The sequence below is a fragment of the Pristiophorus japonicus genome, chromosome 4 (assembly GCF_044704955.1).
Source record: "Pristiophorus japonicus isolate sPriJap1 chromosome 4, sPriJap1.hap1, whole genome shotgun sequence".
Taxonomy (NCBI): Eukaryota; Metazoa; Chordata; class Chondrichthyes; family Pristiophoridae; genus Pristiophorus; species Pristiophorus japonicus.
This window is the reverse complement of record NC_091980.1, coordinates 251,466,366-251,482,034: the sequence shown is the minus strand read 5'-3', so window position 1 is coordinate 251,482,034 and position 15,669 is coordinate 251,466,366. Positions and strand designations below refer to the sequence as shown.

The window sequence follows — 15,669 nt, the reverse complement described above, 5'->3', positions numbered from 1 at the left end:
ATTGAATAGAGTAACACTCTTACTACACTGAAATATTTTTGTGATTAAAGGAATTAAGAAACTTGCTACCATTTTAATAATATATTGAGTGATAGTATAAAATAATTTAGCTGTTTTGCATTGCTGGTTGTACTGTTTGAATTGTTTTGTTATCTTGCCAACCCCTCAAAGGAAAAACTGATACTTGGAATTTATATGAAATATAGTTTTAAACTGGTGTATCCTGTTTGGTCAAGAAGCTAGATTTCTTTTGAATGCACTCTAATTTAAATGTTCAGTTTTGTGAATTTGTTTAAAATTAATGTGGTTATCTGTATTCTAGTAGAATTTTTGATTTTTTTTTTTAATCCTCTTAACAATTCTGAAATTGGCAGCATCACTGCAGGAGATGTGGAAAATGCTTCTGTGACAAATGTTGCAGTAAAAAGGTACCTCTTCCACGAATGTACTTCATAGATCCAGTACGGCAATGTGCCGAATGTGCTCTGATCTCCCAAAAGGAATCGGAGTTCTTTGACAAACAGATCAAGGTGCTCATAAATGGTAAGACTTGCATTACTTGTTACTTTCAAACATATTTAGAAGATTTACTGTTAGTGACCTATATTGTGAACAAAATGTTTTAAAAGTACTTTGTCATTTGGCATTTTATTTATGGAATTAGTGACTTCATTAGACCATAGCTCTGTTAAACTCCTATTGTAATGTGACTTAAGTTGTAGAAATGAATGAGCTTGTAAAGCTGCATTTTTTTTTAAACATTGAACTAATTTGATTGAAATGTAAGTCTACCTATGCTGCCTAAAGTTCCTGGCAATGATGTTCTAGGCTCATACATAAAGAATACCTACATGTGCTAGGTAGCTATTATTCATATACTCCAGTGAATATCAGGTTATTGAGGCACAACACAGCCATCCTTGGTCCTGTTCTCGCCAGATGTCCACATATTTCGCATGCCTGACACAAGACTCCCAAAGCAAGCGCTCTACTCTGAACTCCTACACGGCAAGCGAGCCCCAGGTGGCAAAGGGAACTTCTTAAGGACATCCTCAAAACCTCCTTGATAAAATGCAACATCCCCACAGACATCTGGGAGTCCCTGGCCAAAGACCGCCCTAAGTGAAGGAAGAGCATCTGGGAGGGTGCTGAGCACCTCGAGTCTCGTCGGCAAGAGCATGTAGAAAGCAAGCGTAGACAGCAGAAGGAGCGTGCGGCAAACCAGATTCCCCACCAACCCTTTCCTTCAACGACTCCGTCCCATCTGTGACCGAGACTGTAATTCATGTATTGGACTGTTCAGTCACCTAAGAACTCACTTTTAGTGGAAGCAAGTCTTTCTTGATTTCAAGGGACTGCCTATGATGACATGCACACTTTCAGTAAAGGTTGCTGGATAGATATCTGGAGCAGGGGTCCTGGCTTATTTTCACTTTCCTTAACCCAGAAGTCCTAAGACTGCTTGTACTCTGTTGCTGCCCTAGCTGAGTTCAGCTCAGTCAGCATACTCACAATGTATGGTTCAGCTACTCACTGGTAAACTTGCTGGGTCATTGGGGATGCTATTAGTTTTATATAATGAAATTAAACATGATGGGTTTTAAATATCTGCCAACAATTAGCAATTTAAATGCATCTCTTTCAAATATAGGTGTGGGGTGCAAAAACACTTGCCCAGAATTTGCGGTCAGTGGTGAATGAACGGCGCCTGCTGTTAATTGCGCTTGCCAGCAGAGTGCCATGGGCTTTTGTACTGAAACTTGGTGATTAGAAATGCAAAACAGTGTGGTGCCCTCTACAGGGGATCTGGAACCTGTGTGAACAAGCCAAGCAACTGTGTATTTCATTAACCTATCAGAATAAAGAATCCTTACTGAGACATGTAGAGTCTGAACCAGGAAGTGTCAGTTAGAATATTTATTTCCATGCTAAATCATGTGCAGAAAGAAAGAGGGAGGGAGGGAAAGAAAGATGGGATTAAAAGAGAAACAAAAGAAAAGTATAATGTATTTGAATTTTAAATTAAAAAAAAAAAAAATTCCTCCAACAATAATTAAATCTGAAGGAGTGAGACTCCATACATGTAAAAGTTAATTTTCAGTGGCAGATAGGTGGCTTGGTAGTACTGAAGACTTATCACGCTGTTAAAAAATTCACTTACATTTGAATGGACAGGCCCTAACTTTTTCTGCCGTGTTTAGTGGGTATCTAGTAGGAAGGTACAGCAACTTCACGCCCTTCCAGGTGTTTCAATGCCGAGTCTCTCGGTGAGTTACCAGTGTAATGCAGCTTCTGATTATTGGAAAAAATTCTGAGGGACAGGATAAACCTTCATTTAGAAAGACATGGATTTGTTGAGGGAAGATCGTGTCTGACTCACTTGATTGAATTTTTTTTGAGGAGGTAGCAAAGATGGTCGATGAGGGTAGTGCGTTTGATGTCTTGTATATGGATTTCAGCAAGATTTTTGATAAGGTCCCACATGGCAAACTGGTCACGAAAGTAAAAGCCATGGGATCCAGGGCAAAGTGGCAAGTTGGATCCAAAATTGGCTCAAAGGCAGGAAGCAGAGGGTAATAGTTGATGGGTGTTTTTGTGACTAGAAGGCTGTTTCCAATGGGGTTCCGCAGGGTTCAGGACTAGGTCCCTTGCTTTTTGTGATATACATTAATGATCCAGACTTGAATATAGTGGGTATGATTAAGAAGTTTGCAGATGATACTAAAATTGGCTGTGTGGTTGATAATGAAGAAAGCTGCGGACTGCAGGAAAATATCAATCAGGTGGGCAGAACAGTGGTAAATGGAATTCAATCCGGAGAAGTATGAGGTAATGCATTTGGGGAGGTCTAACAAGGTAAGGGAGTACACATTAAATGGTACGATACTGAAAAGTGTAGAGGAACAAAGGGACCTTGGAGTGCATGTCCACAAATCCCTGAAGGTAGCAGGCCAGGTAGATAAGGTGGTTAAGAAGGCATATGGAATACTTGCCTTTTATTAATCAAGGCATGGAATACAAGAGCAAGGAGGTTATGCTTGAACTGTATAAAACACTGGTTAGGCTGCAGCTGGAGTACTGTGTACAGTTCTGATCACCACATTACAGGAACGATTTGATTGCACTGGAAAGGGTGCAGAGGAGATTTACAAGAATGTTGCCTGGACTGGAGAATTTTGGCTATGAGGAAAGATTGGAACAGAGGAGGGTGAGGGGAGACCTGATTGAGGTGTATATAATGGAGGAGCCTACATATAGTGGATAGAAAGGGCCTATTTCCCTTAGAGCGATGAACAACCAGGGGGCATAAATTTAAAGTAATTGGTAGAAGGTTTAGAGGGGATTTGAGGAGAAATTTTTTCACCGAGGGTGGCGAGGATCTGGAACTCACTGCCCGAAAGGGTCATAGAGGCAGAAACCCTCAGCATTTAAAAAGTACTTGGATATGCACTTGAAGTGCCATAACCTACACGGCTACGGACCAAGAGTGGAAAGTGGGATTGGGCTGGATAGCTCTTTGTCAGCCGGCAAGGACACAATGGGCCGAATGGCCTCCTGTGCTGTAAATTTCCATGATTCTATTTGACCTTTTTCTCTAATGTTGTATCTTTGTTTCCATTCACACATTTTAACTGTTGCCAAGGGGCTACGTTCCTTGTAACTTCGGGTTCCTCAGAAAAAGGTGAGACAATGGGTTGTCGGCTGTCAAACAACCACAGGTAGGTACAATTTATTTTGAATGTTGTGGTATTAAAATGTCGTGTGTGAATATGGTTTACACAGTACATGCATGTCTTTACTAACAATACACTTCTAGAACTTTAGGAATCAATACATAAAGCAAGCCTGTAAAACTCATTGTAGTAATGAATGTGGGGGAGGAGAAAGTATGAGGCAATGTAGTTAACATACTGATTTTTGAATAAGGATAAAGATACTGCATCAAAACTACAGGTATGGCTGCCAAATGGAGCTTCTGCTTGTGGTCTGAAGAACACTGTTGATAAAAGGTCAAGTCTATTTTTAAACTGGAATGGCAAGATTCAGAATTAGTCTGAAAAGACTTGCAACATGCAAAAAGTGAAGCAGGTTTTGCTCTCCTGAACTGCACACTACTAGGTGGCACAAACCCATGAAATAGTAATATGGGCCAAGACTCCATAATATTGCCAAGGAAGGAGCAGGAAAACTATTGATCTTTCCCCGTTACACAGCTACTGTTTTTTCCAGAATGTTCAATAGCTCCTCAGTCTAGCCAACCATTTATATCTGCAGAGCCACTTCCTCATTCCACAAGGGGTGTCTGTATCAGCCCATATGGAGTAATTCTGACATGCTACCAGGCCCCAATGAGGAAATTAATCATAACATGGGATATTAGCAAGGCTGCATCTCAATAAGGGTTCCATCAGGCTTTCAGAGATGAGAACCAACTTAAGCAGGGTGACATGCCATCTCCAAATCAAATACTTCTGTTAGATCAAGCCAACGGAGATAGAAGTAAGGTAATGACTAGCTGATCCATTAAGCCTGTACTATACATGCATGGTGTAACTTTTGCATGCCATCGCTCCCATCAGCCCCTCGTCCACAGCCACACGATCTCCTGGGAGAGGCAAAAACCGTGGGCCAATTTAGGAAAGTAATTTGGAGAAATTCCTTTCTGATCCCTGAAAGTGATCAAACAAGTTCCAGGAGACTCATCTACCAAATGACCCACTAAGCTTCGATATGCAGATTTGTTGGCCACACTTGGGAACTCATCAAACTTTTTGAATGCTTGCATTGAATTCACTCACTGCATGTGCTGGCAACTTGTTTGATGTCCGTGATCTCTGTGAAAAGAAGTATTTCCTAGAATCTAACCTAGTTCCAAGATTATATAACTTATTATTATGTCCCCTGGCCCTCTTTAACATATTTAGCTCATAGAGCTTATTAATTTGGACTGAGTCTGATTATGAAGGTTGTTTGTATAAAACCCCATTACTTAGGCAGACCCTGGAGTCAAGGATGACTTGCTTCCACGCTAAAATGAGTTCTAAGATGACTGATGAGACCAATGCGGGATCTACAGTCTCTGTCACAGGTGGGGCAGATTGTGGTTTGAGGGGCGGGTGGGCGGGGTGCTTGATTTGTCGTAAGCTCCTTCCGCTTTGTACTTAGCTTTCACCGAAGAGACTCTGTTCGGTGTCTTCTCGGATGCTTCTCCTCCACTTTGAGCGGTCTTGGGCCAGGGTTTCCCAAGAGTCAGTGGGGATGTTACAGGGTTTGAGATCCTGGTGTTGGAACACACTTCCTCAGGAGGCCGAAGGCTGCACTGGCACGCTGAAGGCAATGTTGGACTTCGTCATCAATGTCTGTCTTTGCTGATGGGCTCCCAAGGTATGGGAAGTGGTCCACATTGTCCAAGGTCTCGTCGTGGATCTTGATAATCGGGGGGGGGGGGGGGGGGCGGGGGGCGGCAGGGGGGCAGGTTGGTAGAGAACCTTTGTCTTACTGATGTTTAATGTAAGGCCCAGACTCGTACGCTTCAGTGAAGGTGTCAACGATGGTTTGGAGTTCGGACTCCGAATCTGCACAAGTGCAAGCGTCATCTGCATATTGAAATTCATTGACAAAAGTTGGAACAATCTTGGATCTGGACTGGAGGCGTCGGAGGTTGAACAATTTCTCGCTTATCCTGTAGATTAACTCCACTCCAGTGGGGAGCTTGTTAAAGGTGAGATGAAGCATTGCAGCGAGAAAGATTGAGAAAAGCGTTGGTGCAATGACACAGCCTTGCTTGACCCAAGTTTGCACTTGTATTGGGTCTGTGGTGAATGTGTTGGTAAGAATCATGGCTTGCATGTAGTCGTGAAGCAGGTGCAGGATGGTGACATTTTTTGAGGACTGCCGAATTTGAGGAGGACACTCCATGATCTCTCAGTTGAAGGTCTTTGAGGTTAAAGAAAGCCATGTTTGAGGTTGACGCTGCTTCCTACGTTTTTCTTGGATTTGTTGCACGGTGATCATGTCTGTTGTGCCCCTTAGTGGGCAGAATCTGCATTGTGACTCTGGGAGGAGCTCTTCAGCCACTCGGAGGAGACGATTGAGGAGGATTCTTGAGATTTTCCCTAAGGCAGAAAGCTCCTCTAATTACTGCAGTCAGACTTGTCACTTTCTTGAAGATGTTCATGTTTATGGTGTCTCAGAAACATAGAAACATAGAAAATATGTGCAGGAGTAGGCCATTGAGCCCTTCGAGCCTGCAACACCATTCAATAAGATCATGGCTGATCATTCACCTCTGTACCCCTTTCCTGCTTTCTCTCCATACCCCTTGATCCCTATAGCCGTAAGGGCCATATCTAACTCCCTCTTAAATATATCCAACGAACTGGCATCAACAACACTCTGCGCTAAGGAATTCCACAGGTTAACAACTCTGAGTGAAGAAGTTTCTCCTCCTCCTCAGCCCTAAATGGCATTCCCCTTATCCTTACACTGTGTCCCCTGGTTCTGGACTTCCCCCAACATCAGGAACATTCTTCCTGCATCTAACCTGTCCAGTCCCATCAGAATTTTGTGTTTTTCTATGAGATCCCCTCTCATCCTTCTAAACTCCAGTGAATACAGGCCCAGACGATCCAGTCTCTCCTCATATGTCAGTCCAGCCATCCTGGGAATCAGTCTGGTGAACCTTTGCTGCACTCCCTCAATAGCAAGAACGTCCTTCCTCAGATTAGGAGACTAAAACTGAACACAATATTCCAGGTGAGGCCTGACCAAGGCCCTGTACAACTGCAGTGAGACCTCCCTGCTCCTATACTCAAAACCCCTAGCTATGAAGACCAACATGCCAATTGCCGCCTTCACCGCCTGCTGTACCTGCATGCTAACTTTCAATGACTGATGTACCATGACACCCAGGTCTCGTTGCACCTCCCCTTTTCCTAATCTGCCGCCATTCAGATATTCTGCCTGTGTTTTTGCCCCCAAAGTGGATAACCTCACATTTATCCACATTATACTGCATCTGCCATGCATTTGCCCACTCACCTAACCTGTCCAAGTCACCCTGCAGCCTCTTAGCATCATTCTCACAGCTCACACTGCCACCCAGTTTAGTGTCATCTGCAAACTTGGAGATATTACTCAATTCCTTCATCTAAATCATTAATGTATATTGTAAATAGCTGGGTCCCAGCACTCTGCGGCGCTCCACCAGTCACTGCCTGCCATTCTGAAAAGGACCCATTTATCCCGACTCTCTGCTTCCTGTCTGCCAACCAGTTCTCCATCCACGTCAATACATTACCCCCAATACCATGTGCCTTAATTTTGCACACCAATCTCTTGTGTAGGACCTTGTCAAAAGCCTTTTGAAAGTCCAAATACACCACATCCACTGGTTCTCCCTTGTCCACTCAACTAGTTACATCCTCTCAAAATTCCAGAAGATTTGTCAAGCATGATTTCCCTTTCATAAATCCGTGTTGACTTGGAGTGATTCTGTTACTGCTTTCCAAATGCGCTGTTGTTTCCTCTTTAATAATTGATTCCAACATTTTCCCCACTACTAATGTCAGGCAAACAGGTCTGTAATTACCTGTTTTTTCTCCCTTTTTTAAAAAGCGATGTTACATTAGCTACCCTCCAGTCCATAGGAACTGATCGAGTCGATAGACTGTTGGAAAATGATCACCAATGCATCCACTATTTCTAGGGCCACTTCCTTAAATACTCTGGGATGCAGACTATCAGGCCCCGGGGATTTATCGGCCTTCAATCCCATCAATTTCCCTAACACAATCTCCTGCCTAATAAGGATATCCTTCAGTTCCTCCTTCTCACTAGACCCTCGGTCCCCTAGTACTTCTGGAAGGTTATTTGTGTCTTCCTTCGTGAAGACAGAACCAAAGTCCCCTGGCATGCTCTCCTCCTTCCAGATAAGCGAGATGAGGTTGTGGATTCGTGCCAAGAGTACTTCTCCGCCATGCTTTAGTACTTAGCTGGGAATTCTATCTACTCCTTGAGGCCTTTTTTTTTTTTTAGTTGGGAGTTTAGTTCAGAGTATAAATCTTTAACCCTATTGTGGTAACTGAGGGCCCCGAAACTAGGTATCAATCTAGTGGCTCTCCTGATTCTTTTTCGGGGCCTTTATATGAACCACCATGTGAGATTATTGAAACTGGACACAGTATTCTTGATAAAAACTGAAAATGCTGGAAATACTCAGCATGTCAGGCAGTATCTGTTGAAAGAAATGGTAGGGCTACACAAAAATAGCACCTTGATTTGTCACTACGTGAACAAGTGAATGTTTTGAGCAGTTTGAAGGAATTGAGGATTCAAAAGCTCGTCACACAGATGCATGGCATTTCCAAATCTCTGGTTTCTAGAATTCTGAAAACAAAAGTGAACGTCTTGAACTGGGAAAGAAATGTGACCAGAGACTGGAAACTGAGCGTGAAAGTAAAATGGGCGATGTTGCACCGCTACTTGGGTGGCTTAATCATCAGAGTTCAATCCTGCTTGACGGTTGCTTGTTGAAAGGTAATGAGCTTACCAAAGAACTCTGTTTTCCACACCATCAATTGGATTCCTGTGTTGCTGGAAAGTGAGACACAACCCTGTTTACAAAAAGCTGTGCGGTGAAAAAACCGCTGGTGCATGGACCGAGGAAGTGTTGCTGGGTTAGCGGGGCATTCACCCGACTGTATTTACAATGCTGACGAGACCAGACCTTTCTATCGTGTTCTGTCTGATCAAAACTACAGAGAGAAAGGAGAGGTGGTGAGCTATGGCAAAAATGAGGAGCATTTTACATTGTGCACTAAACCAAACGGGCTCAAATAAAGTGAAGAATCGCATGATTGAGAAAACCAAGAAACATTGTTTTAAAATGTGAAAGCTTTATCAACTGATTATGAAAGCAGCATAAATGCTTGGATGGCCAAAACAAGTTTTGGAAAGTGACTGCTTTCTTTCAGTGACCGGATGAGAGAGCAGTACAAGGTGCTATTGCTTTTGATGGATGATGCCATCTGTCATAACATGGCTCTTAATCTTTCACACATGATGGTCCAATTTTTACCATCTAACACCGTTTCCATCATCCACCCCTGGACTAACGGATCATTTGTAGCATTCATAACATCTCGAAGCAATTCCTGCGCAAGATGGTTTCTATTTTAGATTCTTCCTGAGGAAACTGCCATTTCACAAGCTATGGATGCTATGAATTTTCCTAGCGGAGCTTGGAATGCTGCGACTTGGTTTCTGGTGAGGAAAACAATGCCCCAGTCCTGCTTGAGTGAGGCGGAGTTTGACCTTTTGGTTTTGATGAATGATGACCTTGACATCTGCAGAGAAAAGCTTGATGCAGAAATCATTTCTTCTCTGAAACCGAGGCTGCGGGGTATGTTAAATGGAGATGTGCCAGAACTGGAAATTCTCACGGTTAGAGAGGTAGATTCTGCACTGTATGATCTGAGTTCAGTTCAAAAGATAGTGAAATGTTTGAAGTATGCACTGGAAGGGAAATGTTTGGAGGTTGATAACCTCTGATCATCACCAAAGAAATCACAGAATTCTTTGCAGCACGTTTTTTTAAAAAAACTCCCAAGACATGAGCATTTTTCTTTCATTTTAAGCTGTTGGACTGTATTCACCCTTATTGTAAGATGTGTGAAATTTAGGCAAATAAAGGTTATGCACCAAACTAGTCTTAATTTTTATTGCTTCCTGCTTTATAGCAATTTCCATTTTATCGTAATTTCCAAAGTTGTCACGAGTGTTTGCAATTAAATAGGTTCTACTGTATATTTAAAAGACACCTGCCAGATATGGGCCTATTCCCCATCCCATCTAGATCTGTGTCTCTTCCTTTTTTCCCTCATCCAACCCACACACACACTTTGAATCCTTTGCAAACTTGCAGACAGTTCCCTTGATGTTTCATCCAGATCATTTGATGCAGATGGTTATGGGTAACTGTCCTAATTCCTGTTGGACTCCACTCGGAATGGGTCCTCATGCAGATCTTCTACCTTTTAATAACTATCTTCTATCTGAGAATGCAACTAGTTTCTTATCCATTCCAAAATCTATCCACCAATCCGATGAGATCCACCTTATTTGGTAGTCTTTTGTGTAGCACCATGAAGGTTTTTTGAAAATATACAGCAGAGCCGTCTTTGGAGGGGAAAAAAAAGTGTAAATCTGTCTATTCCCTCATTGTGATCTTGATGAATACTGGTATCGACTGCAGCCAAGCAGTGTGTTCACTGAAACGTTGAACCTCCTTCCACTCAACATGTGGTTGGGCACTGTGGAGGCTGTCCGTGTATGCACTCAGGCTGAATTAGCTATTATCAACAACAGATAACTGGATCTAGACCATTTCCTACATAAATACAAAAGACTAAACCCAAAAAGCACATGGGAACTTGCTGATCCAAATGGAAACGCAAATCTCTTCCTTATCCTGGGCAAACAGGAAATACATTGCAGTGTTCCAAGGTTATTTACAATTAAGCCAGAATTGTTTTTTTTGGTGAAATTTACCATGAATAATGCAAATTAAAACTCAATATAGTAATGAACACATTTGTAAAACAATTAATTAAAAAAAAAATTGTAACTTAATTTGACACTTTTTTTCATTAAAATGTCTGCTTTGAATTGCTAAAGTAGAAGAAGCAAATATACATTGATCTCTCTTGCTGGAATATTTTAAGCTTCCCCCATTATTACTGTTGAGAAAAATAAGTTTAATTTGAAGAACCTTGTAATATGTGCACAGTAGTTGTAACCAGACTGCTCTTTTTATATAAAGTAGCTTTATCTTGTCCTGAAATGTTGAATAGAATTAGCTTTCTCCTCTTCCCATTGTCTTGATGAGCCTTTATCACCAATGGACACCCTAATTTGGTGCTGAGGAAAATGGCAGGTTTAATCCCTGATTTGTGCTGAGTTAGCTGATCTCTGCTGGGGTGTGGTTAAGCTGCTAAAATTGGCATCAGTTTTTTTTTTTAGCTGAGAAGAGCAAAATTAGCTTGAATTAGGACTCCTGCTGCAAAATCACCATATATGGGAGTTGCACAGGGACTGCATTGGGATTGGCTGAGATGCTTCACATGGTGGAATAACCGTAATCTGATAGCAAATAGTTTCACCTGTGAGGTATAGCCAGTGCCAGTAAGAGTCAGTGATTTCTGGAACTGGTGAGGGGCTAGTGGGCGAAATCTATATTTAAGAAAACTGAGTGCATATTTTGCTTGCTCATTCATGTATGACTGCAGTATTCAGAACTTTGTTACTCTGAAACATTTCTCTCAAAATTATGACGACTTTTACATTTTTACTAGGTATCTGTACCTGGATGGAGAAAATCACTTTGAAATTGAGGTTGCCCGAATTATAAGTATTCAGGTGCTAACTGAAGGTTTTACTCCTGGAGGTAAATTTATGTAATGTAGATGCTTGTTGTACAAGTAACTGATTTCAGCAGTAATCTCTTTTTTGTATTAAAATGAATTTGCAACAAAAATATTGTTTTAAAATTACTTAATATGCTACAGCTAAATGGGATTTGCGTGGAACAATAATCAGAAAAATTAGGTGCTAGGATGGACCTTCTATAGCAAATGGCAGGGTATTGTTTTCCAAAGGAGTTGCCATGGGTTCAAGTTCCAGTGCCGGCTGGTTAGATCAGTGCTTGCTTTTTGTTTGGACGGGTTGAAACATCTCGTAGGAAAGCAAGTTGATGTGCTGCCTATTACTCAATTGTGTGGCAGTATTGGTAACTTTGGAAATCAGCGGCCTGGAGTAACCTTCCCAACTAAAGCATGCAAGTGAGATTTGACTTTTGTTTTCAATTAAATTTGGTTAGCTGCCTTCTAGAATTATTATAAGTGGTGTTTGTGTAATGAATTAGATGGTGGAGCTCATATTTTCCTGATAGAATGGCCTGAAACTAATCCTTCTTTTCAATGCCTGCTGCTGCCTATCGTCATGATACAGAGAAAGATATTCACACTTACACCAGCCTACTGGAGAACCCGTACATTACAGAAGGTTAGAAGTATGATTGTCATCTTAACCAACAACTCAGCATGTGCTGATCTCCCTACATATGGCCCTAAGGAGCTTGGCTTCTAATTTACTGTGTACTAGTTGCCTGGCTGAATGATGCTTTTTCTGTGAGGAGTACCCCGTGCAGCTTCAGTTAAGCTGAATTCAATTGTTAATGCTGACTTTGTGATGCATTGTAAATTACAAGGCAAACTCCTCAAAATCCAAAGAGTTTTGTCTTTTCCTTATTTGCTTGCTTTAGATTGCATGTGTTCTTTGCCAACAGTCAGAAATAGTGGCATTCTGCTTGGAAGTGTACCATGCTAGCAATCTGTGCTTTACTCACTGCATTGCCATCTAGTCCATCATCCGTAGTATATAGTGCTGCCAAAGACTTGATAGTTTGCAGCTATTTAGGCTATTTGAAACTTTACTTTGAGTGGAATCAAATATGATGAGTAACTGGAAAGCTACCTTTAAATGGTTTAGAATAATACATCTTTGTGTTTAAATGTAGTTCAGTGGGTGAATGTGCAGTGTGACATGCTGAGTTGCATGGACCAGAAAAGTTCCAGTTTACATCTTTGGCTTATGCTGTGTTAGCCAATTTCAGCCAAGGTGACCATTATATTCAGCATCTCTTAGTTGGGATGGAGTCTGGGAACAGCCAGGGTTCCCATTGCTGATTGATTGCTATCCAACTCCTGCTGAATAGAATGGGTGCTGGGTGAAAAAAGGGTGAAAATATTTGATGACCCACAGTCAAAAAGCCCAATGAACTAATTTTCCACATTCAGACATGACTCTACTTGGGAGAAAAATTAGAAGGTTGCCCCTTTTGTTTACACGTGTATTCCTTTTATCTGGGAAAAATCCATTCGTATTAGTGGAAATAGTTGGTTTAAAAAATATATGAGACAAGGAATGGTTTTCTAGCCTGCCTTCTTTGCAGTCTTGCTCATTTAGGGTACATGTTGCAGCCTATTTATCCAGTAAATTCAGTTATATATTCAGTAATGATACCAGGTACCTTTTCATTAACCTGCGCAATCATTTGTATTGCACGTAACACCGACTTGGTGCTTGAATTCATATTTTATGCTGAATTATGTTGGATTCACTTGAAATCCTGGTTTCTTATCTTAAACTGTTGGGCTGCTCTTATTTTGGCTCACAGCCACAAATCCCAGACACTAATTGGATCACAGGAAGCATTAGCTACAGAATAAAGGAAGCAGTTGTGCTGGCTTTCCCATCTGGTATTGTTATTTCTTCCTCTCTTTGTTTTGCCTTGTTCCTGAAAAAAATTAAGACAATTAAAGCAGATGTTCGTGCAATTAAAATGATTACTGAAGGGGAAGTTTAAGAAAGTTGTGTACTGTCTTGTGAAAGTGAGTATTTGGGAGAAGTTGCTAGGTGGGATGACTCAAGAGGATAACTTACCAGTTTGCTTTGTAACAGAATTTTAAGAGTTTGATTATCTGTACAATTTCAGGAGGTAATACACGTGCCACAGGGATGCTAGTCCAGTACAAAACTCTGGGCTCCCAAGAACCGAAACAGCTGAAGTTAAGTGCATCTGATGATTTCAACAGCAACAAGAAGGTGTCCGTTGGCTGGCTAGCTGCAATGCATAAGGTAAAGTATAACAGATCTGCTAGAGTCGTCCTTCAAAATATAAAAAGTCTGGAGTCTTTCATCAATCTGGAGTAGCTGATCTTTACTGTAGGAAGTGAAAATGTAATTATTTAAATGCAGCATATTTGAATGTAAAATTAGCTTGGGAATTGGAGAACAGAAAAACAAAACAACTTGTATTTATATTGCGCCTTTAACATTGTGAAACGTCCAAGGCATTTCACAGGAGTATTATGCGATTAAAAATTTGACACCGAGCCGCATAAGTAGAAATTAGCGCAGGTGACCAAAAGCTTGGTCAAAGAGGTATGTTTTAAGGAGTGTATTGAAGGAGGAAAGAGAGGTGGCGAGGCGGAGAAGTTTAGGCAGGGTGTTTGAGCTTGGGGCCTAGGCAACAGAAGGCACGGCCACCAATGGTTGAGCAATTACAATCCGGGATGCTCAGGATGTCCGAATTAGAGGAGCGTAGACATCTTGGGTGGGGGGGGGGGGGGCGCGCGGGCAGTTGTTGGGCTGGAGGAGATTAGAGATAGGGAGGGATCAGGGCCATGGAGGGATTTGAAAATAAGGATGAGAATTTTGAAATCGAGACATTGCTTAACCAGAAGCCAATGTAGGTCAGTGAGCACAGGGCTGATGGGTGAGCAGTGGGACTTGGTGCGAGTTAGGAAGCGGGCAGCCAAGTTTTGGATCACATCTCATTTATGTAGGGTAGAATGTGGGAGGCCAACCAGGAGTGCATTGGAATAGCCATGGGCGAGGGCTTCAGCAGTGGATGAGCTGAGGCAAGGGCAGAGACAGGCGATGTTACGGAGATGGAAAAAGGTGGTCTTAGTTATGCTGCGGATATATGGTCAAGCTAATTTCGGGGTCAAATATGATACCAAGGTTGCAAACAGTCTGGTTCAGCCTCAGACAGGAGTTGGGGAGAGGGATGGAGTCAGTGTCTAGGGAATGGAGTTTGTGGCGGGGACTGAAAACAATGGCTTCGGTCTTCCCAATATTCAGTTGGAGAAAATATCTGCTCATTCAGAACTGGATGGCGGACAACAATCTGACAATTTAGAGACCATGGAGGGGTTGGGAGAAGTGGTAGTGAGGTAAAGGCAAAAGGAAACTGGGGGGGGGGGGGAGGGTGGGGGGTTGTGGTCCAAATGGGGAGGTTCTTGGAATACATCCAGGACTGCTTCCTTAATCAGTATGTTGAATGTTCAGGAAGCGAAGTTTGCTTGATCTGGTTCTGGGAAACAAAACAGGACAAATAAGCAATCTGAACTGGAGAAATAATGACCATAACCTAATTATGTTCACACTGAAAATTCGTATAAGAAAAAGGTAAAGGTTTGGATTGGAAGTTAGTCTATTTCAATAAAATGAAACCGGACCGAGCCCAAATAAGTTAGTTGGGAAAAAATGACAGATGACACTTGTAAACCAGCAGAAAACATGAGCAGGTACAGGTTAATTACATTTGGAGAAGGAGTAAAAGGGCTGTGTCAGAGTGAAATTCCACTGATTTAAAAAGAGCGAAAATAAGGTTATAATCATCATAGGCAGTCCCTCGAATCGAGGATGACTTTCTTCCATGTCAAAAAGTTCACAGGTGTTTCAATGAAGGACCTACAATTCCAGGTCCAAACTAAATCTTGAAGGGTGGAAGATGCCTGTGCTTGGATTTTTTTTTTAACGTGTGGTGACCGTTGCACACCAGCCACCACATGGACTTGACAGAGTTAGGTCTTGGTCCAGTAGCAAGGACCGAGCAAATAACCAAGGCGACTGGAGACCAGCTCTGCTGCATGGACCTAGTGCGCACACACATCGCACTGTGGGCTGGCCTGTGCTGCCCCTGGGACCTCTCCTCTTTTGGGTCCCGATCACGTCCATCTACAATCTCGCTGCTCCTTCGCTCCGACCTTGCTGCTCCTGCTGTACCTGCTCACGCTCCAATCACTGACCTGGACCTTGATG

The 15,669-nt window shown here is 42.1% G+C and overlaps 1 protein-coding gene across 2 annotated transcripts in view; it reads left to right on the top strand.

The window, feature by feature from the left end:
* Nucleotides 1–15,669, top strand: part of zfyve21 (zinc finger, FYVE domain containing 21) — a 31,828-nt gene that overhangs the window by 9,979 nt on the left and 6,180 nt on the right. The window contains exons 3-7 of one of the 2 annotated variants that reach the window (XM_070879304.1): nucleotides 375–543; nucleotides 3,644–3,719; nucleotides 11,355–11,446; nucleotides 12,010–12,063; nucleotides 13,556–13,698. In XM_070879304.1, the coding sequence (XP_070735405.1) occupies nucleotides 375–543; nucleotides 3,644–3,719; nucleotides 11,355–11,446; nucleotides 12,010–12,063; nucleotides 13,556–13,698 (534 nt within the window). The remainder of the gene's footprint in view (nucleotides 1–374; nucleotides 544–3,643; nucleotides 3,720–11,354; nucleotides 11,447–12,009; nucleotides 12,064–13,555; nucleotides 13,699–15,669) is intronic. The other variant, XM_070879305.1, reaches the window with a different exon arrangement.